The 24,056-nt window shown below is 42.3% G+C and overlaps 1 protein-coding gene across 1 annotated transcript in view; it reads left to right on the forward strand.

Moving 5' to 3' along the window:
• Positions 1-6,672: 6,672 nt before the first annotated feature.
• LOC118678866 (potassium channel subfamily K member 16-like) overlaps positions 6,673-24,056 on the forward strand; it is a 31,010-nt gene continuing 13,626 nt past the window's right edge. The window contains exons 1-3 of the mRNA XM_036355018.1: positions 6,673-6,721; positions 8,672-8,868; positions 18,452-18,566. Coding sequence (XP_036210911.1) covers positions 6,673-6,721; positions 8,672-8,868; positions 18,452-18,566 — 361 coding nt within the window. The remainder of the gene's footprint in view (positions 6,722-8,671; positions 8,869-18,451; positions 18,567-24,056) is intronic.

Below are 24,056 nucleotides of genomic sequence, written 5' to 3' on the forward strand. Positions count from 1 at the left end.
TGATTCAATATGTTTTGGTACATCTTCATAATAGGATATTTTTCAACTTTAAACATCATGCTTTTGAAGAATATCAATACAAGAGTAAAAACAACATGCTAAGTGAATAAGCCAGACTACAAAAGTATACATGCAGTATGATTTCATTTGTATAAGGTTCAAAAGAAATACCCTGAGAGGTTAACTGAACGTATTTTCGAATGGTAGTGTGACATTTTCTTCCTTTTGTCTTCTGGCATTTTCCAGTTTATGGTAGGAATATACTTTGCTTCTCTAATTACAAAGAAAGTTATTCTGTAACAAGTGTGTAGTGGGAAGGAACTTTACGTTTTTATTCTGTAAGAAAATTGGGTACGATGAACTTGAAAGTTGCTTAGAAATTTTTAGGCACATTTGCATACACAGCCCAAACATTTGGTGGGAGGTGAGGAACAAGAATCTGACTTTATCTATGAATGGTTCAGAGTTACTGAAACTTGTCAGGGAGAATTATCATGGCTTTAATTAAGCAGCAGTGAAATACAGCTGAGGTCTGGAAGAGAAAATCTCCCTGAGGGTAGGAAAGAGACGAGGTCAGTGGGGTCACTCCTCCAGTTCTGGGCCTTCCCATAGGATAGCGTGTCCCAGCTGGGATGCTGTGGACTGTAAGTGGCACAATATCCACCTGAAACTGGCTTATGTAGGAAGGATATTTATATTTTCAGGGTGGTCTCTTCACAGGGTATATACATGTCTAATCACTACATTGCACACCTGGGACTAATATAATATTGCATGTCAGTTGTAATTGGAAAATAAATTGATTTTTTTAAGTTCATCTAAAAAAAAATAAGGACATTTATTACCTCCCACAAGATGCCCAGAGGCAAAGTGGGTCCAGGTGTGGTTCAGCAACCCAAAATGCAGTGATGAACCCAGGAGCTTTCCCCTCACCATCCTCAGTGTGTTGACAATATCTCCCCTCGTTGTCTCATGACAGTAAAGTAGTTGCAGGCTCCACATGTAGACAAAACCACATTCAACATATATGAAAAGTTGTTTTTCCTCCAGGCATTTCTTCTTACTGTAGGTCTACTTCCCATTCATCCCCATTGGTCAGGAATGCATATCAGGAAGGGAAGAGGGAAAAGGGAGTGGCCGTTGAGTAAGCAAAAAGTATTGTCTGCACAGGTTCTTCTGGGTGATGTAGTAAATACTAGAAGTTGACCTGGTCCTTCACGTGACACAGTTGTGCTTTTAAAGAACTGTAACATTGTACATTGGGAGTCCCAGCCACATTTGGCATGGAGCACCCTGGAGTCAGGGTGAAGGTGAGAGACTGACCTTCTGGGTGAGATAAAGCATTCCCAACACTATTGGGTAACATAGGAGAGAAGGCCCAGGTAGGATTCAAGTCGTTCAATGGAAATATTTAAAAGAAATGTGACCATTTATCATGCTGGTAAATGGGATGTGGTGATTACATTATTATAAAGCAGAGGGATAAAATTATCTAAGAGGATATATTAAGATCAACACCTGGTAAGATAAAATATTTTTAAAAGTAAGGTAACATAAACTAAAGAATAAACATTTTCCTATATAATAAAAGGCTAATATGCAAATAAACCAAACGGCAGAACAACCATTTGCTATGATGCTCACTGACCACCATGGGGCAGATGCTCAATGCAGGAGCTGCCCCCTGGAGGTCAGTGTGCTCCCACAGGGGGGCGTGCCAATTAGCCAAAAGTCGGGCTTATGGCTGGCGAGCACAGTGGCAGTGGAGGGAGCCTCTCCCACCTCCACAGCAGCACTAAGGATGTCTGAATGCCAGCTTAAGCTTTCAATCGGACATCCCCCAAGTGCTCCCGGACTGTGAGAGGGCACAGGCCAGGCTGAGGGACCCCCCCCCTCCCAGTGCATGAATTTTGTGCACTGGGCCTCTAGTAAGTAAATAGGCCAATAAAAGCTAGAAGACAGAGGAAAAAAATAAACAAGGTAAAATAATACCAATAGGTACATGAGTAATGAATAAAGGAAGTAATAGAACAAAAAGATCAAATATAGTAATATAACAAATCCAATTAAATGCATATTCTTAAAACAAGATGGGAAAAATAAAACCAACAGCTCCAGAGAGCTTAGTGTGTGTTTTTTGTTATATGTGACTTTAGTTTACAGCTCTTGGTTGTAGTGATTACAGAAGGCCAGCAAACTCTTCTTAAATTTTTTACATGATTTTGAAATGCAAGAATGTCTCTGTAGCCTCATGCTGAAGGCAGGTATTTCCAGGTATTTTTTTTTTAACTTTCTATGAAATGAATTGCCAACAACTTGGCCCAACTTCACTGTTCTTCCTTTTCAGCCCCAGTGGAAATGCAAAGCCTGTGCTTTATTCCTGCCCAGGGAGACACCAAGTCCACATTTTGCTCTTGCTATGTTAGTGAAGGCATCATTTTTCAAGAGGAAATGCATAATTTGACTGAATCGTGTTTAAATCACACTCATGTCTCGGGAATTCTCACTGGGTAGCCCACAAAGGGAGCTACCCAGTTTTCTGTTGCAGCATCTAAAAATAATCCAGAGGAGCCCAGCCAGCATGGCTCATTGGTTGAATGTTGACCCATGAACCAGGAGGTCACAGTTCGATTCCCAGTCAGGGCACATGTTTTGGGCTCTATCCCAGTAGGGGGTGTGCAAGAGGCAGCTGACCAATGATTCTCATCATCAATATTTCTATCTCTTTTTCTCTTTTCCTTCCTCTCCAAAATCAATTTTTAAAAAGAATATTTCATTAAAAATAAATTAAAGTAATCTAGAGGAGATACAAGTCAAATTCCCAGGTGATTTGGACTACCTGCTCCCTGTGGGCCTTCGAGGATCCAACAGCACCCTGTAGACTCTTTAGGCGTAGAAACTCTGCTTTGTTTTTAACCTCCGTTTGTTCAGTCTCCCCTTATCAGCCACTTGCAAGAACTGCCATTCCTACCTGGTCAAAGCCCATGGTCCTGCTAAGTGCACTCTGACCCTCAGTTTGAGACCTGAGCTGGTGGTGATGAATTATGTACATTTTCTAAACTCTTAGCCTTGACATATATTAAAACTTATAAACCTTCATATAAATGTTAAGTGAAAGCAATCTTCATATAAATATTAAGTAACTAGAGGCCCAGTGCATGAAATTCCTGCACTGGGGGGCAGTGGAGGGGGGGGCTTCCCTCAGCCCGCCTGTACCCTCTCGCAGTCTGGGAGCCCTTGGGGGATGTCCAACTGCCAAGGAGGCAGGAGAGGCTCCCACCACTGCCGCTGTGCTCACCAGCCATAAGCCCAGCTTCTGGCTGGGCAACACTCCCCCTCTGGGAGTGCACTGACCATCAGGGGACAACGGTAGCTCCTGCATTGAGCGTCCTGGCCCCTGGTGGTCAGTGCATGTCATAGCAACTGGTTGTTCCATCGTTTGGTTGATTTGCATATTAGCCTTTTATTATATAGGCTATATGTTCATTTTAAAAGTTAGGAAATACACATGAGTATGAAGAAAAACCATTTAATCTTATTACCTAAAGATAAATTCGTTGACATATTGTAATAGGTCCTTTGGGTTTTGTGTTTTGTGTGTGTGTGTAGATGTACACTTTTGTGTGGGGGCTGTGCCCTGGGAATCAGGTGTAGGGAATATAGCATTTTTTTTAAAAAAAATCCCTCCTTTCATGGAGCTTACATCTGAATATCTTTTATAAAAACTGGAATCATTCCATACTTAAAATCTTAAAACTTGCTTTCTATGAATTTAAAATATACATTGCATGTACTTGCATGCTAAATATAGATCTATGCAGTAATTTTAAATGAGTAATAGTCTAGCATTTGAATGCTCCCTAATTATTTTACCCAATTTCATAATTAAAAATAGTTTCCATTGTGTTTTGTTTTTTGATGTTTTTGTTTGTTTGTTTGTTTTTTGCTATCACTGTATAAACAACATTTTGGAGGAATTTTGTACATTGGCACATTTATTCAATTACATCCATAAAATGAACCTCATTGTCCAGTGTTTTGAGTCCTAGATCCTAGACCTTTTTCCCAGTTGATATGTAGGTCTGCTTTATCATTATTTATATATTTTCTCGTAGGATAGCCCAGTATTTAAAAGCATTTCCCTACAAATTGTTATTCTAAACAGTGAAGCAATTACATTCTTGTGCATGTACTCAGGCACAATTATATGATTAGTCATTCCTTTATTTAATTAGATTTCAAAATTGAAATACGTGTCTGGTATGAAAATGATAAGTAGAGAACTACATTAAATGAAAGCATTTAATCCTGTCCTTTCTCCCTACCCCCAGGTCGACTCCTTGGAGGTAAACCACAGACATGTATTTCTCTTATGAATTTCCTCCCTACATGCTGTATGCACTACATGATGTGTTTGACCACGCAGCATCCGTGCTCTCTCTCTTTTGCAACCATATCCTGATTTTTAGAAGCATCCACTCTTTCTCTACCACACCTGCTCCTGCTGCTCCGGCTTCCTTGTCCCTCAAAACGAATTAAAAACATTCCAGCTTCAGGGCCTTGGCACCTGCAGTGCTACAGCCTGGGAAGCTTATCCCCAGATTCCCATAGGTCCCTCCTTCATCCTTTAGGTCTCTGTCCATCTTCTATCTTGTCAGTGAGGTATTCCCTCATTGCTCCGTTTAAAATGGCAGTCCCAGCCCCGCCCCTCCATCGGCCTTCCTGGCTCTCTCCTCTGGGGCACTCTCCATCACCTGACGTTCTATAAACCTGTTTAGTATTTGAATCCCCCACTAGATGTAAGCTCCAGAAGGGCCGGGGGTTTTGTCTGTTTTGTCCACTGTTACAGGCTCAGTGCTAAAACGGTTATTAACATCCAATAAGTAGGCACTCGATATTTGATAAATGAATGAATGGCAGTGAAGGGAACACATACGTTTGGGGCTGGCTAGACATTAGTTTGAATCTCAGCTTATTAAGGTCACAATAGCTGTGTGATCTTGGACAACTTTTGTAGTTTGTGTGAGCTTTAGTTTCATGAAAGAGAGGAATTCAATTTACTTTATAGGGTGCTATGATGATTCAGAAAAATCCTGTTATGATGTTTTTAAACAGTACCTGGCACATAACAAGCATCAACAAATCTTCCTTTTCTCCTTCTTCCTCTTCGTCTTGCCCCCTTCCCTGCTCCTCTTACTCTTCTTTTTCTTCTTCTTGTTACTCTGATGAAGTAAACAGCATACCCTTGTTATTCTTTGTCCCTCGAGTTCCAATTGTTGCTTAGCACACAACGCACCTGGGAGCTTGAGGCTGACTCTCTTGCCCTTCAGGGTGTCCTCCCATCCAATGTGGGCAACACTGCCAGGTCCAGAAGCGCTCTGCTGCTTTGCTGCTCCAGCCTGCTCTGGCACTACTGGGGCAGTTGTTTGAACACAGGGACGCTGTAGTCTCCTTCCACACCGCATGGCCCAGCTTAGGGGTAGGGCCAAGGTCAGAGTCACTCGTGATCACAAGCACCTGAAACCTGGGATAGTGCCAATGTTTCCCTGAGTGTCTGAGTGTCCTCTTGGTTCATGCACTCAAAATCGCCACCTCATTCCTAGTTCATAGCAGCAGCCATAGATAAATTAGCAGAGGAAGAATCCCACGTGGTTCCTTGGGATTCAAGAGAAGAGGAAATAACCCCTTCTCGTTTCTCACAGACTAATTCCCAGGAACTTCTGGCCAAGTCTCCGTCTGGCTCCAAGTTCATTTCATTACCACATTTTTCATTCACTCAACAAACTTTTACTTTATCTGTGAGAGAGAGGAATTACAAGGAAAACAAACACTAGAGGGAAGTCACCATAAAAATGTGCCATGAGGAGTCTTTCTGCCTAAAGACGTTACAACTAGTCAGAAAAGTTACTTATTGAGAATTTCTGTTGTGTCAGGCAGTCTACACAGAAACTCAAATTCAAAATAATGTGTGAGGATACGATGAAATCTATACTAACAATAAGAAAACAGAGATTCAGAGAAGTTACCTATCAAAATCACAAACTCGATAGTGACTGGGCCAGGACTCAAAGCCAGTGTCACAAAACTCTGAAGCCCAGGATTTTTGCAACAGTGAATTTTGTCTTTGGATAGTGTCATTAGGAGGGGGAAATATAAAGCTTGTCAATCATATAAGTTATATGGAAATTTTTCAATTGCATCCAAGAAGCATTTATTGAGGATGTAGAGCCTTGATAGATGTTCAAAGGAGGTATAACAACTCGAATAAGGTAAAGTCTATACCTTCTCCAGGGGATTGTGCATGAATATAGTACAAAAAAATGCATAACTGAGTTAACAGCAGAGAACCTTATGTCTAATTAGAGAGGAAGAGAGAGGGGATCATGGATGATGTCAGATGTCCACGTCTGGGGGGCTGAGGAGCATTTTAGCCAGTGGAGAAGGGTGGGAAGAACACAGGGAAGGCCCAGAGGCCTGACAGCATTGACTATGAGTCTGAAGGGACTAGACCTGAAGCAGTAAGTCTGATGGGGCAAATATAGAGAGGTTCTCTGACCACAGGAGTCACACCATTACCAGGAAAGGGGTCAGCAGGGGACTGATAGGACAGGAAAGTTGCGCTGAAGGAGATCACAGCCAAAATGTCACAGGGGGCAGGGGCTTGAGTGCAGAATGAATGTGAATCACCAGGTAAAGGAGCTGGGCCACAGCGGACTGGAGGGTGTGGTAATAATGGGGAGGTGACTATGTAGAACTAGCCACCCCCAAGGTTCCAGACGGAACGCTGGAATGGTGACAAAAAGCATCTAGACCGGCTCAAAATGTCCTTTACCAGTGAATTAACGTATAGTTTTAAAGGGCAATTCATTCAAACTAGAGGTAGGATTACTTGAAACAGCTTCACTAGAGTGGGGGCCTGGTCTTTGGTGACAGGGATATTGAGAAGCAGTGTTGGCTTGGTGGTAGGACTACTGGAGAAGACGCTTCCGAATGGTGGAGTGTTAATGAGAAATTTAGTCTTCCCAGTATAGCATCTTTCCCCAACAGGGAAAAGTGAAGGCCTTCTAGCGAAATGTGGCCAGATCATATGCGCTTGTTTTTAATGCTCTACTAATAGTTCCTGAAAGCAGTTTTTGAGACCTAATGAACATATAACATGGTACTAACTTAGGTTACGTAATTGCTCGATTGCTCCCTATTCCCAGTATTTTACCGAAGGCAGGGAGTCCTCAGAAAGACTCTGTGGAGGTAGAACTCAGATGTCTTTTAGTCACATTGTTTATTGTTAGTTTAAACATGGAAATAGGAGACAATAAGAGCCCATTATTATTCCGGTGGAAATGAAAAGTAGAACAGCTGCTTAGGCAAGACTATTTTGTTTTTATTATTGTTCTGAATTATTTACATATAGTATGATAGAATTCATTATTTGACACTGGAAATGTATATTAATAACTGTGGCTATGATAGATTTAATTGCATAATATTTAATCAGGTTGCATTTTGGATATTTTAAGAATACTGGCTTTAAAGTGTGCTTGCTCTCATACCTATTTTTTTCCTGCCTTTACTGAACTAGGATTTTTTTTTTTTACTGATATATCATTGGCATACAATAGCCTATTTCTTAGAGTTTTGATATCACCTAGAAAACATAACCATATGCTTTCGTTTTTGAAGTCCCACTGGGAAGGCTCACCGAGGTGATGAAGGTCAGGGCTACTGAGACTTGCCCTATGCTCTAATGCAAGAAGCATGAGGAGGCAGATTCAAATGGAGGGCACTGCTACTTCCAAGTCACATGCCTGCCTCAGAGCTCTGTCCCAGAGCCTTGAGAAACGCACAGGGCTTCAGCTTTCTAAGTATTGGAATCTGGCCCCATCAAGATAAGAGTCTTCTTCGTTCTGCCAGCAATAACGCCTAGCGTTTGCAGGACAGAAGGTAGAGGAAGTGGGAAGCAGAGTTAATACTCCTCCCCTTCTTCCTAATACTCCTACTGTTATTACTTCTGCTACTACCACCACCACCACTTCTTGACTACTAGCTAAGATTTGGGCATTTCCTATTTGCTAGACCTTGTTTTATGGATTTAAATATATTTAAATATACAACCAATTTAATCTTTATAACAACACATCAAGTAACTATTATTATCTCTACTTTACAGATGAGGAATCTGAAACACAGCAGTTATGTAACTGGCATAAGTTCACAGCACTAGTATCTAGTAGTTAAAACGTCTAGCTTAATACATTTTACCAGACACTTAAAGCATTAACTGTGCATTCTTAAAAAAATATTCACTGGGCATACTCCAAAGTATAACTCCATAATAAAATTTCCTCTAAGGAAACGGAGTGAATAACAGAGTTAGTCACTTGGCTAACTTTGACCCTGTAGTATTTACAGATCTCCCAAAACAGCACAATTCTTTTTTTTTTTTCTTTTTTTAAATAAGGGAACATAGTCAGGGACACAGGGGGGTCATTTTCTGATTCCATGACTATTTAAGATTTGTCTATTTTGTATAGTTGTGTAATAGCAGGTTAATAATTAAGAACAAGTTCATGTTGTGTATCTGGGAATTTTGTCTTGCTTTGTTGTATTGGGTTTCTTTTGAGAGGACATTAATGTGATTTGAATTCTCTGACCCTCATTCCACTATATAAAGAGACACCAAGCACCAAACTCCATATAAGCATCCTCTTGTTTTCCTATTTATCATTCCTCGTGCTTGGGGCAATTATATTTCAAGCTTTGGAGGAAGACTTTGAGGTGGAGCAGCGAAAGTTGGCAGTTAACCTGAAAAGTGATTTTCTGAAACATCATGCTAATTATACTCTTCATGAGGTCGAAATGTTTGTGCAGGTAAGAGATGAAGATCCAGTTCATTTCATAGTCAGAAGACTTCTGTCTGTGCAGAGAAGCCATTTAATGTGAGCATGCTAGGAAATAACTTCCTTCACTGAGTACTTTGTCAGGCATATGTAGTGCTTATATTTTCTCCTAGACTGTGGCTTGATCTTAATTTTGCTCATGGGTTTTTTTTTTTAAATAAATTTTTATTGATTTCAGAGACTAAGGGAGAGCGAGAGAGAGATAGACACATCAGTGATGAGAGAGAATCATTAATTGGCTGCCTCCTGCATACCCCCTACTAGGGATCCAGCCCACAACATGGGCATGTGCCTTGACCAGGAATCGAACCGTGACTCAATCACTGAGCCATGACAGCTGGGTGCTCCTGATTTCTTTTGAAGAGAATTTTGTTTTTTAGAAACCCCAGTTCATAATTCTTTTCTTTTATGGTTTGTGCTTTTTGTGTTCTAAGAAATCTTCAGCTAAATCAAAGTCAGAAAGATTGTGAGATGTGATATAGTTTAGCTTTTCTATTTGTTTGTTCATATAATATATTTCTAGTTAATTTTGGTCAGTTATTTGAAGTAAGCATCAAGGTTTGTTAGTTTTAATACACATATTCTGTTGTTGCAGAATCATTTGCTGAAAAGACTACCTTTTTTTTTTTTTCCATGAAATTACTATGCCAAGTTTGTCCAAAGTCAATTGATCAGGCTGTAGTTATGGGAAAGGTGGAGAGAGTACACTCCACTCTTTCTCCCCCACTGAATGTACTTGTAACACTGGGAAGAATATATAAATCAGGTATTGAGGCATCTGGATAGAAAATAGTAGCAGCAATAGAATTTGAAGTACTGAGTGAGTTAAGCACCCCAACCCAGCCCTGCACCCCGAGTCTGATCTTTTTTTTTAATTAAATCTTTATTGTTCAGATTATTACAGTTGTTCATCTTTTTTCCCCCCATAACTCCCCTCCTCCCAGTTCCCACCCCACCCTCCGCCCTCACTCCCCACCCACTGTCCTCATCCATAGGTGCACGATTTTTGTCCAGTCTCTTCCCGCATCTCCCATACCCCCTTCCCCACCAAGAATAGTCAGTCCATTCCCTTTCTATGTCCCTGATTCTATTATAATCACCAGTTCATTCTGTTCATCAGATTATTTATTCACTTGATTCTTAGATTCACTTGTTGATAGATGCATATTTGTTGTTCATAATTTGTATCTTTACCTTTTTCTTCTTCTTCCTCTTCTTAAAGGATACCTTTCAGCATTTCACATAATACTGGTTTGGTGGTGATGAACTCCTTTAGCTTTTCCTTATCTGTGAAGCTCTTTATCTGATCTTCAATTCTGAATGATAGCTTTGCTGGATAAAGTAATCTTGGTTGTAGGTTCTTGGTATTCATCATTTTGAATATTTCTTGCCACTCCCTTCTGGCTTGCAAAGTTTCTGTTGAGAAATCAGCTGACAGTCATATGGGTACTCCCTTGTAGGTAACTGAGTTTCTTTCTCTTGCTGCTCTTAAGTGTCTCTCTTTGTCTTTTGCTCTTGGCATTTTAATTATGATGTGTCTTGGTGTGGTCCTCTTTGGATTCCTTTGGTTTGGGGTTCTCTGTGCTTCCTGGACTTGTAAGTCTATTTCTTTCAGCAGGTAGGGGAAGTTTTCTGTCATTATTTCTTCAAAGAGGTTTTCAGTATCTTGCTCTCTCTCTTCTTCTGGCACCCCTATAATTCTGATGTTGGTACGCTTGAAGCTGTCCCAGAGGCTCCTTACACTATCTTCATATTTTCGGATTCTTTTTTCATTTTGCTTTTCCGGTTGGGTGGTTTTTGCTTCTTTGCATTTCAAATCTTTGGCTTGATTCTTGCGCTCCTCTGGTCTGCTGTTGGGAGTCTGTATAATATTCTTTATTTCAGTCAGTGTATGCTTAATTTCTAGTTGGTTCTTTATCATAACATCGAGGGTCTCATTAGATTTCTTAAGGATCTCACTATATTTATCGGCAGTCTCACTAGTCTTTTCGAAGGCCTTACTAAGTTTATCGGCAGCTTCTAGACAGTTCTTGAGAGACCTTAAAAGTGTGGTTTTGAACTCTATATCCTCCATTTCTGTCATTTTTGTCCTGTTTCTTTGTCTCCGCATTTTTTATGCTTTCTTGGTGCACACCCTTGTGGTCTTTGTGCGCAGTCTTGTTGTAGTTAAGCCTTGATTGTTGTAGGTAATACTGGGGGGGATTTGACCTCCAGGCCAACTGGCTGTGAGAATCAGCTGTGTCTGCAGTGAGAGAACTTCTGTCCTCTAGGGAGGTGCTAATCTAGCCTTTGCCTAAGGCTATCCCGCAAATGCCTCTGTGCAAGGCTTGGGCAGGACGGGTCCCAGGGGATCAACAGGGTGGGCCGAGTGAGCAGTTATGGCTACTCTCAGTCCCGTCCCCAGAGGCACTGCCTCCCAGAGTCCCAGCAACCGCTGCAAACCTCGGAGAGAAAGCTGCCCTCGAGTTCCGACTGATGCCAGACAGTCCCACTTCTCCCGTTTGAGTCTGGGTCCTCAGAGACTCGCCCGGAACTGGAGCTCAGAACCTGAGACTCCCTCCAGATTGAAACAGACAACCGCGCCCTCAGCCGCCAGCCCGCTCCGCACGCACCTCCGCACCTTTGTATTTTACGCACTGCGCCTCCTCTGAGTCTCGGTATGCTTTTCTCTTTCCTTCTAGTTGTAGAATTTCACCTCAGCCAGCCTTCCTGTGGTTCTGGGTGATGTCCGTTCCAACTTTTAGTTGTATTTTTGAAGTAGTTGTGCGAGGCAGTAATCTCCAGTGTTTACCTATGCTGCCATCTGGGTTTATCTCCTGAGTCTGATCTTAATACAGTTGCAAACTCTGAAGTGAACCGAGAGTTCTAGGAGACAGCCTCTAGTTCTGACTCATGGAGCAGGAAAGGGAACTCCTAACGCTCAGAGAGAGTGCACATCCTCCCTTTTACTTCTTTTCTTCATTGACTTATACCCCAGTTCCCCAGTAATGCTGTCGTTCCCACAGTCATGACAGCAGCAACAGTGGAAGCAGTGGGAACTCACAAAATTCTGCTCCCTGAAGCTGTCCTTTCAAAGCTAGGGCCAAACCTTTTCCCTTTTTTCCCTTCTTTCTCTGTCCTCCTACCACTTGGCCCCAGACATGGCACAATCAAGGAAAAAGTTGGTTTCTGGCTGGCAGACCTCAACAGGGAATCATCAGGAACAAGACAGTGGCAGGGAGATAGCAGAGAGGGGGCTGTTGCAGAAGTGACCCTATACAATTGCTTAGGTCTGACCTGCACGTACATGGGTTTAGTTTTCACACCAAAGACTCTGAGAACTGAATGAGTGGGTACACCTGAATCTAGGTCCCAGACTGACCTCTGGGTGATGGGCATGTGGGACTGGTCCAGATGATACTGCAGAGGCTGTGAGAGCTGAACTGACACTGGGAGCACATCCCACGGAATATGAGTTGGAACTTGCAGTCTGAATCTAAACTAAATGACCTGCTGAAGTGAAAATGCCAACCGTCTCCATAGGATTTCAATAAGACTCAGAGTCTCATAACATAGCATTCAAAATACACTCTAAAGTGCTCAGCATATGAAGAACCACAAAAATCTGGTGACGAAGCCTCTCAGGCTTTGTTTGTCTGAAAAGGGTTTGTTTTGCCTTTTTTAGAAGGACATTTACATTGGTTATATCATTCTAGTCAGCACTTCACAGCATGGCAGCTTCCTTCTTCAAAGCCAGCAAGGCAGAGAGAGTCTCTAGCAAGATCAGCACTACAGTCTCATATAATCTTTTCACTTACATGGAATCATGTGCATCCTGTCACCTTTGATACATTCCGTGTCGCTAGAAATCAATCAAAGGTCCCACCCATCCTCAAAGAGAGGGGGTCACACAAGGGCATGAACACCAGACCCTGGGGGCCAGTTTGAGAGTCTGTCTCAAGAAATTGTTTCTGACCAGCCTCACAATGTTTCACCCTTTTCATGTGTGGAATGTCATTCAGTCAAAGAACGATCCTATATAATAAAGAGGTAATTGACCAACACTCCAACACACAAGATGGCCGCCCCCATGTGGACACAAGATGACCAGAGGGGGGGGGGGCAGTTGTGGACAATCAAAGGCCTGCAGGGGAGGGTACTTGGGGGGGGACAGACCTGCAGGGAGTGCAGTTAGGGGTGACCAGGCCAGCAGGGGATGGCACTTAGGGGCAATCAGGCTGGCAGGGAAGTAGTTAGGCATCAATCAGGCTGGCAGGGGAGTAGTTAGGGGGTGATCAGGCTGGCAGGCAGAAGCAGTTAGGGGCAATCAGGCAGGCAGGCAGGCGAGCGGTTGGGAGCCAGCAGTCCTGGATTGTGAGAGGGATGTCCCAGATTGGAGAGGGTGCAGGCTGGGCTGAGGGACACACACACACACCCTCTCCTGTGCATAAATTTCGTGCACTGGGCCTCTAGTTCAAAGAGAATTCTCTGCAGATTTCTGTGATTCATTCTCTGTGTAGCTTCCTCCTCTATGCAACTCTGCCCACAAGTTGTAGCCACCTCAGCTTTACTGAACTCCAATCTCTGTCCTCTCAGCTCAGCAAAATCACCATGCTATTTTTGGGGTGCCCCTCCCCCCATACCAAAGTCTAGAAATTATCTCCAAACAGCCTGGGCAATGGTACTACTCACCTTGTTTTCCTTCTCTTAGTGACTACAGTTCTGCATTTCCTCTTGTCCAATATTTAAAAATAGTTGTTTCCTATGTGTGTGCAGCATCCTATCTTGGAGTATTTTTCCACTGATTACCATCTCCCTAGTGCCCATTTCACATGTCATCCAATAGTGTTTTTGTTCAACCTAATTTTTATTATGTTATTATATAATATATGCTTAATTTTTGTTTTTATTTATCCACATTTTATTTATTTCTTTATTCATTCTTAGTTTCAGAGATAATTTTCCTTCCTGTGAAATGTCTTTGGTTAATTTTACTCATGAGAGTCTGTTAGTGATAATTAACTCTTTTTTGTGTGTGTGTTTTGTTTTGGTCTAAAAATATATTCATCTCAACTTATTTCTTGAAAGATATTTCAGCAGACTGTGCAATACTAGGTTGACAATTGTTTTCTTTTGGAACTTGGGAGACATTATCCCACTGCTTTGTTGCTTTCTTCTGTTGCTTTCAAGTTTTCTGTTATTCTGATTTCCCATCATTTGTAGATTATTTATCTTTTCTCTCTGACATCAGAGACCTTCTCTGATTTTTATGAACTTCTCTTGATCTCTGTTGTTTTACTGGTTTAATTTAAGTCTAGATCAGTGATGGCGAACCTATGACATGCTTGTCAGAGGTGACACACAAACTCATTTTTTTGGTTGATTTTTCTTTGTTAAATGGCATTTAAATATATAAAGTAAATAACAAAAAAATAAATCTTTGTTTTATTATGGTTGCAAATATCAAAAAATTTCTATATGTGACATGGCACCAGAGTTAAGTTAGGGTTTTTCAAAATGCTGACATGCCAAGCTCAAAAGGTTTGCCATCACTGGTCTAGATATAACTTTGGTTTTTTATTTTGCTAGGGGTTTGCTTCATGAATTGTTATATTTATTTCTCTTATCAGCTCTTGGAAATGCTGAGCCATTAATTTTTTTTTAAATGATTGATATGGTTGATCTATTTCTATCTTCTATATACTCTTAACCTATCTTTTATATTCTCCACTATTTTGCCTTTGTTGGTTTGTTTTGAGAAATTCATCATGCTATATCTTTCATTTACTTATTTTCTCATTGGTTCCATCTTATTGGATATGTTGAATTTTTAATTTCATTGATTATGTTTTTCTTTTCTAAAAGCTCTGCTTTATCCTCTTTAAATCTGTGTGGCCTTTCTTATTAATATTTTATTCTTATATGTCTCAAATTCTTATGATTTTGTTAAACATTTTAAACATATTTTATGTTCTTTGTTCAATTACTCAACATTTAAAGTCTTTAGAATTGTAATTCTGCTATTAGATTTTCTAATGACTCTCATAGTGGCATGGCATTTTTATCTTACTTTTGACTTTAATTAGAATACCTCTAATGTTTCCTTGTTAAGCATGAAGCCACTGGAGTTTGTTACAGTTTCTCTGTGTCAAATTAAAACTTTGTTCCTATTTACAACTTGCAAATAAGTATTATTTTATTTCATCTACATTTGTATTTATTGAAGTGATTAATATATGGTTATCATCTTTATTATATGTTTAGTGATTCCTAGAGTTTAACATTTATTACATTCCCTTAATCATAATGTATCCTTTATAACACTACTAGATTTGATTTAATAATATTTTATCTAGAACTTGGGATTCTATACTTCTAGATACTCTATAATTCCTCCTTCCCTTCCTTCCTTCCTTCCTTCCTTCCTTCCTTCCTTCCTTCCTTCCTTCCTTCCTTCCTTCCTTCCTTCCTTCCCTGTGCTATTCATGTCTGTTATTCCTTCTTTCCTTCCCTGTACTATTCATATCTGGTCTTACATATTATTGATTTTAGAGAGGAAGGGAGAAGGATAGAGAGAGATAGAAACATCAGTGATGAAAGAGAATCATTGATCGGCTAGCCTTTCACCAGAATTGAACCCAGAACCTTGAGTCCGCAGGCCTACGCTCTATCCACTAAGCCAAACTGCATAGAGCTCATGTCTGATCTTGATTAGTGTTAAATTCATTCTAGCATTCTATAAAGAATAAAGAAGCGTATGAAAATATCTTTCAATTATCCTGTTCGTTGTACCACTTTCCACTCCCATCTTTCTTTTCTTCTCTGTATTTGAGGTTTCTTGGGGGTATTTATTTATTTATTTATTTATTTTTTAAATTAAATCTTTATTGTTCAGATTATTACATTTGTTCCTCTTTTTTTTCCCCCCATAACTCCCCTCCTCCCAGTTCCCGCCCCACCCTCCACCCTCACTCCCCACCCACTGTCCTCATCCATAGGTACACGATTTTTGTCCAGTCTCTTCCCGCATCTCCCACACCCCTATCCCCCCCAGGAATAGTCAGTCCATTCCCTTTCTATGTCCCTGATTCTATTATAATCAACAGTTCATTCTGTTCATCAGATTATTTATTCACTTGATTCTTAGATTCACTTGTTGATAGATGCATATTTGTTGTTCATAATTTGTATCTTTACCTTTTTCTTCCTCTTCCTCTTCTTAAAGGATACCTTTCAGCATTTCATATAATCCAGGTTTGGTGGTGATGAACTCCTTTAGCTTTTCCTTATCTGTGAAGCTCTTTATCTGACCTTCAATTCTGAATGATAGCTTTGCTGGATAAAGTAATCTTGGTTGTAGGTTCTTGGTATTCATCACTTTGAATATTTCTTGCCACTTTCTTCTGGCCTGCAAAGTTTCTGTTGAGAAATCAGCTGACAGTCGTATGGGTATTCCCTTGTAGGTAACTGAGTTTCTTTCTCTTGCTGTTTTTAAGATTCTCTCTTTATCTTTTGCTCTTGGCATTTTAATTATGATGTGTCTTGGTGTGGTCCTCTTTGGATTCCTTTTGTTTGGGGTTCTCTGCGCTTCTTGGACCTGTAAGTCCATTTCTTTCACCAGGTGGGGGAAGTTTTCTGTCATTATTTCTTCAAATAGGTTTTCAATATCTTGCTCTCTCTCATCTTCTGGCACCCCTATAATTCTGATGTTGGTACGCTTGAAGCTGTCCCAGAGGCTCCTTACACTATGCTCGCATTTTTGGATTCTTTTTTCATTTTGCTTTTCCGGTTGGGTGTTTTTTGCTTCCTCGCATTTCAAATCATTGACTTGATTCTTGTGCTCCTCTGGTCTGCTGTCGGGAGTCTGTATAATATTCGTTATTTCAGTCCGTGTATGCTTAATTTCTAGTTGGTTCCCCAATATAAGATCGAGGGTCTTATTAGTTTTCTTGTAGATCTCATTAAGTTTATCGGCGGCTTCTAAACAGTTCTTGAGAGACCTTAAAAGTGTGGTTCTGGCCAAAACCGGTTTGGCTTAGTGGATAGAGCGTCGGCCTGCGGACTGAAAGGTCCCAGGTTCGATTCCGGTCAAGGGCATGTACCTGGGTTGCGGGCACACCCCCAGTAGGAGATGTGCAGGAGGCGGCTGATCGATGTTTCTAACTCTCTCTATCTCTCTCCCTTCCTCTCTGTTAAAAATCAATAAAATATATTTAAAAAAAAAAAAAAAGTGTGGTTCTGAACTCTATATCTTCCATTGACAATTTTGTCCTGTTTCTTTGTCTCCGCATTTTGTTATGCTTCCTTGGTACACCCCCTAGTGGTCTTTGTTCGCAGTCTTATAGTTAAATCTTGATTGTTGTAGCTAATTCCAGGGAGGGTTTGACCTCCAGGCCAAGTGGCTATGAGAATCAGCTGTGTCAGCAGTGAGAGAACTTCTGTCCTCTAGGGAGGTGCTAATCTAGCCTTTGCCTGAGGCTATCCGGCAAAAGCCTCTGTGCAGGGCTTGGGCGGGGCGGGTCGCACAGGATCAACAGGGTGGGCTGGACAGAGCAGTTATGGCGGCTCTCAGTCCTGTCCCCAGGGGCTCTGCCTCTCTGAGTCCCAGCACCCGCTGCAAAGCTCAGAGAGAAAGCTGCACTCCCTCCGACCGAAGCCAGACAGTCCCGCTTCTCCCGTTTGAGTCTGGGTCCCTAAAGACTCGCCCGGATCTGGAGCTCAGAGTCTGCGACTCCCTCCCGATTGAAAACGCCAACCGCGCCCTCCGCCGCCAGCCCGCTGCGCGCACTCCGCACCTCAGAACTTGACTTCAGCACTGCGCCTCCTCTGAGTGTCCGTATGCGTTTCTCTTTCCTCCTAGTTGTAGGACTTCCACTCAGCCAGCGTTCCTGTGGTTCTGGGTGATGTCCCTTCCGTTTTTTGGTTTCACTTTTGAAGTAGTTGTTCAAAGCAGCAAACCCCGGCGTTAACCTATGCCGCCATCTTGGTTCTCCTTCTTGGGGGTATTTAGAGAATAAAGATATCAACATCTCTAACTGTTTATATTGTAAAGTTATTTGGCTGAGGTTCCTTCATGAACAGAATCCTATGTGTTTAGACTTTCCAAAAATTGCTAGCCCTCTCATGAATTCCTTATTTTCCAATGCTGTGATACAATTACTATGTCCTTATTTCTTTTGTTCCCATCTCATGATTGGTTTGCTTACACTGGAAGTCTCTCTGCAGCTATCTTTGACTCAGCTTTGCTAATTATCTAAAAATAATTGAACTTTATTAACATTTTAAATAATTGTCCTAAGTCTATATACATATATATATGTATATACATACTCTCACAAATTTCCTCAAAAAAAATTGCTATCATCATAAACATTTATCATCATAAACAGTCATCATCACAAACATTTCTGTTTTGCTTGATCCTAGAGAAAATGTCCTATTTGACCCAATTAAATATGGATTTTGATTTGAATCCAACTAAATGGAACTAACTTTCTTTAGTGTTCTACTTAAAGAAATATAAATTACACAACCCCAAATTTTATTTTTGTTTTTTCTCTTATTTTAATTTGTAGACGATGGGTTATTTTGTATTATTGGGAATACCTGCCACAGGAAATAGAACTGCTGTTGTCTCTTGGACTTTTTTCAACTCATTTGTAACTTCCGTAATTATCGTAACTACAATAGGTAGGTATTGTACTTTTCTTTTTCCACTTAGGATGTTAAATATTTTATAATTGTTTTGCATGAAGCACTACGTCTACATATTTCCCGTACCCAGTATCTTAGATTTAATGAAATAGAGTAGTGCGTTTAAGGCAGCGGTTCTCAACCTGTGGGTCGCGACCCCTTTGGGGGTCAAATGACCCTTTCACAGGGGTTGCCTAAGACCATCGGAAAACACATGTATAATTACATATTGTTTTTGTGATTAATCACTATGCTTTAATTATGTTCAATTTGTAACAATGAAATTGGGGGTCACCACAACATGAGGAACTGTATTAAAGGGTTGTGGCATTAGGAAGGTTGAGAACCACTGGTTTAAGGGGCACTGAGTCTACTAAGATAAAAGAGGACAGCTAGCAATATTTTTACTAAAAAGGCCATTTTTCTTTTCCCGTACATTTGGGTCCCTTAAAATCTTGGCTGAGACTGTGGTCTCTGAACCAGGAATTATCTGGAATAAGAAAGGTTTCCGTCCACACACTTCAACAAAAAAATGTTTCAAATCTAAAAAAAAATGTTCCTAAATAAGTAAAATGGGACTTAATTCTCATCTCCCACTCCCCCAAAAGCAACATCACCAAGTCTTTGGCAAAAAAAGGGGGCTATGAGAGAGGCAAAAAAAAAACTATTATTATAAGGTGCTCCTAAAAGGGGTAGGTTATAGTTGCAGAGCAGAGTGTAAATGTGATCACGTAGGATGATATAAAAAAAGAAACCAGAATGTGGAATGATGGAGAAGGGAGGAAAGAGGGAGAAAATAATAGGGGGAGAGGGGGTTAAGTACTTTCAATGTACAATACCAGGAATCAGGAATTTATAAAGAAAATTTAAATAGAGGTTTAAGAATATTGTTTAAAAGTACAAAGGTAGCCCTAACCAGTTTGGCTCAGTGGATGGAGCATTGGCCTGCGGACTGAGGGGCCCCAGATTTGATTCCAGTCAAGGGCATGTACCTTGGTTGCGGGCACATCCCCAGTAGGGAGTGTGCAGGAGGCAACTGATGGATGTTTCTCTCTCATCAATGTTTCTAACTATTTCTCTCCCTTCCTCTCTGTAAAAAAATCAATCTATCTATATAATAGAGGAATATGCAAATTAGCTGGGACATCGTAACGTCACGACTGAACAGCAGGGACCTGAGGCTGCACAGCACCTGGCCCTGCAAGGGACATCAGGCCATGCCCCCCACCCCAACAACAGGCCTGGAGACATCAGGCTGTGCCTCCTGCCCCACAGGACTTGACGGGGGACCTCAGGCCATGCCCCCCCACCCTAGTGCCGAGCCAGGAGACCTCTGGCCGTGCCCCCTGCCCAATGGGGTTTAACGGGACCTCAGGCCACACCCTCTGCCTTGGCGCCGGACCAGGGGTCCTGAGGCTGTGCCTCCCACCCAGAGGGGCTTGACAAGGGTGGAACCAGCCCGATCTGGGTCTCACCCAATGAGGGTGGGGCCAGCTGTGTCTGGGTCTCATATAATTTTGAGGTGCACGTGGGTGGGTGGGGACTTGACTCTAGGTCCTGCGGCGCACCCCAGACCCTGACAGGAGGGAGATTTTCATATACATTTTACTAATTTTCTTTCATTTCTGATACTTCTATTATAAAGAAAGGGAAAATAGCAATATTAAAGTATTTCCTCTAATTAATTCCCCTTTAATGTGCATGAATTTTGTGCACCAGGCCACTAGTAAAATATATTTAAAAATAAATAAATAAATAAATAATAAAATAAAAGTACAAAGGCAAATACAAAAGAATGAAAAATAGCAATATAAATATCAAACCTGGAGAGGAGCATTAAGAAGGTGGATTCAATTCAATAAGAATTGAATCCCTATATTTTATATAAAAATATCAATAAAAATATTATCTAAAATTTAAAATTGATAAATCAGCACATGGATATATAACCATATACATAAGTCTAATTCAACAGGATAGTTTTTAAGCAAAACTTGCACCACAAAATTGGTCTCACCCTGCAGATAGGGTCTGTCCTTTTATATTTCTACTAGAGGCCCAGTGCATGAAATTAGTGCACAAGGTATGTATGTGTGTGTGTGTGTGTGTGTGTGTGTGTGTGTGTTTATGTGTGTGTGTCCCTCAGCCCGGCCTATGCCCTCTTGCAATCCAGGACCCCTTGGGTAGGGTCCCTAGACCTGGCCAGTGATCGGGGTCTATTAGGGCTTTCCTTCTCTACCCCCCCAACTCCCCCCCGGCTGCCAGCAGCTGGCCCCACCCCCACCCATGCCACTGCTTGCCATCTGTGCAGTGGTGCCCCTCCTCCCCTGCCACTGGTCTACTCCCTCTGTGAGCTACAGGTGTGGGATGCAATTGCTGGCTGGCCCCGCACACCCACCACAGTGTCACTGGCTGGTGGCCCTGCCCACCCATCCAGGGCTCTACAATCAATCACTGCACAGAGAGAGGCCCTGCCCACCGGCTGCAGCACTGCCAGCCAGGTAGCTTGAGCCTCCCTTTTTGGGGCAATCAGATCACAGGGCTCTGCAATCGTGGAGCCCCCCCGCTTCCTCCCCAATCAATTGCCCGGTTGGCTGGTGAACTGGGTCTCCATCTGCAGGGCAGTCATGGGGCAATGGTGGGGCCCCCCAACCAACTGCATTGCACCTGCCTTGGCTGGCCTGGTGCCAGTGCATGTCATAGCATGGTTGTCCGGAAGATCAGATGGTTGTTCTTCTGTTCAGTCATTTGGTTGATTTGCATATTACACTCTTATTATTATAGATGTCAGACCGCTATTGGTATAGGTGTGGGCAAACCTCACAGGTGAGTCTGTTCCACTGGGATAAAGGCAATTTTCAAAAGAAGGAGGAAAATAAAATTGGAACAGACTCATAGACACAGAGAACAAAATTGATGGTTGCCAGAGGGGAGTGGGTTAGTAGATCAGGTGAAGAAGGTAAAGGGATTAAGAAGTACAAATTGATCGTTACAAAATAGTCACAGGGATGTAGAGAACAGCATAGATAATATAGTCAATAATCCTATCTAATAAAAGAGTAATATGCAAATTAACCGTCACACCCTCACTCCCTCACTCCATCATTCCATCACAAAGATGGCGGCGGCCACGGAGCTGGAGTGAGCAGGAGGCTTAGGTTGCCCTGGCGATGGAGGAAGCCAAGCTTCCTGCCTGCCCTGGCCGGCCCTGAGTTCCGCTCAAGGCTACAAAATTTCAATTATAGAAGATAATAAATCCCAGATATCTGTTTCCAGCCACCATGGCCTCTGCTCAAGGAGGGGCTGGGAACATGGGTTACCAGAGGCAACCCAGGCTTTGAGCAGGACCAAGGCTACAAAGTTTTAATTAGAGAAGTTAAATAAATCCCAGATACCTGCTTCCAGCCCATGGCCGTGGACAGCCTGTAAATAGCCATCAGCCCCTCACCCAGGCTGGCCAGGCATCACAATAGGGACCCCAAACCTGAAGGGGGTGTGACCAGACTGCAAACAGCCATCAGCCCCTCACCCAGGCTGACCAGGCACCCAAGTAGGGAACCCCATCCTGAAGGGGCTATGGCCAGCCTGCAAACATCCATCAGCCCCTCACCCAGGCTGGCCAGGCACCATAGCAGGACCCTGACCCTGATCCAGGACACCATTCAGGGCAAACCAGCCATTCCCCACCTGTGCACCAAGCCTCTATCCTATATAATAAAAGGGTAATATGCAAATTGACCCTAACAGCAAAACGACTGGGAATGACTGGTCACTATGACACACACTGACCACCAGGGGACAGACGCTCAATGCAGGAGCTGCCCCTGGTGGTCAGTGCTCTCCCATATGGGGAGCTCTGCTCAACCACAAGCCCGGCTGAAGGCTGCCAGCACAGCAGTGGTGGCGGGAGCCTCTCCCACCTCCTCAGCAGCGCTAAGGATGTCCAACTTCAGCTTAGACCTGCTCCCCGCTGGCAAGTGGACATCCCCCAAGGGCTCCTGGGCTGCCAGAGGGATATCTGACTGCCTCCGAGGGGCCCCAGACTGCAAGAAGGCACAGGCCGGGCTGAGGAACCCCCCAAGTGCACAAATATTTGTGCACCAGGCCTCTAGTCTCTATATAAAAGCCTAATATGCAAATTGTCCACTCAGGCAGGAGTTTGACCACTCGCTATGATGTGTACTGACCACTAGGAGATGGTGCGGAATGAAGGGAGGCCCTGGCTGGCGGCCAGCAGCCAGGGAAGGGAAGCCCTGGTCAGCAACCGGCAGCCACTGGGGACACTATCAATGCACGATTTTCATGCACTGGGTCTCTAGTGTTGTGATAACTATATATGGTGTTAGTGGGTACTGGAAATATCTGGGGATACACTTTGTAAAGTATATGATTATCTAACTGCTATGCTATACACAAAAACTAATACAAAGTAATATTGAGTGTAAACTGTAATTAAAAAATAAAATTAAGGGTGGGGTAAGAGATCAACTAAAGGACCTTTATGCATGCATATAATCATAACCAATGGATACAGGCAGTAGGTGGGTGAGGGCAGGTGCTGGGGATGGGAGTGGCTTGGGAGAAGTCAATGGGGGGAAAAGGAAACATGTAATATTTGAAACAATAAAGAATTTTTTAAAAAAAATAGCCCTCAGCTGGTTTGGCTCACAGGATAGAGTATTGGCCTGTGGACTAAAGGGTCCAGGTTCGATTCCTGTCAAGGGCACATGCCTGGGTTTCAGGCTCAATCCCCAGTAGGGGCCATGCAGGAGGCAGCCAATTAATGATTCTCTCTCATCATTGATGTTTCTATCTCTCTCTCCCTCTCCCTTCCTCTCAGAAATCAATAAAAAAAAAATATTTTTAAAAAATATCTCTGGCCAATGTGGCTCAGTTGGTTGGGCACCAAAAGGTTGCTGGTTCGAATCCCAATCAGGGCACATGTCTGGGTTGTGGGTTCAATCCCCAGTAGGGGTGTGCAGTAGGCAGCCGATCAATGTTTTGCTCTTACATTGATGTTTCTCTCTCTCTCCCTCTCCCTTTCTCTTTCTCTAAAAACAAATAAAAAATCTTTAAAAAAAATAATTTAAAAAGAGGAGACAACTGCCTTAGCAAGAAATATACTAAAGGCAGTTGGGGGTAGGTGTACCAGAAGGGTCAAAAGAATCTGAGTGAGGCTCAAGAACATAAAATCCAGCATGCATTCTAAAATTAGTTGAATCTTATGTTGATGCTACTAACTTTCTTATTTAATTGCAGTAAAATGTGCTAAATGTAGAAAACTTGGAAAACACAGAACGATACAATGCTATATAATAAAGAGATAATATGCAAATTGACCCTCACACCCTCACAAAGATGGCTGCCTGTGACCAGGCCAGCAAGAGAGTTAGTGAGGATGACCAAATGACTGAACAAGCAGGCTGTGTGGGGCAACCAGGCCGGCAGGGGGCCATAAGGGGCAACCAGGCTGGCATCAGGGGGCAG

Source organism: Myotis myotis, unplaced genomic scaffold (genome assembly GCF_014108235.1).
Source record: "Myotis myotis isolate mMyoMyo1 unplaced genomic scaffold, mMyoMyo1.p scaffold_m19_p_1, whole genome shotgun sequence".
Taxonomy (NCBI): domain Eukaryota; kingdom Metazoa; phylum Chordata; class Mammalia; order Chiroptera; family Vespertilionidae; genus Myotis; species Myotis myotis.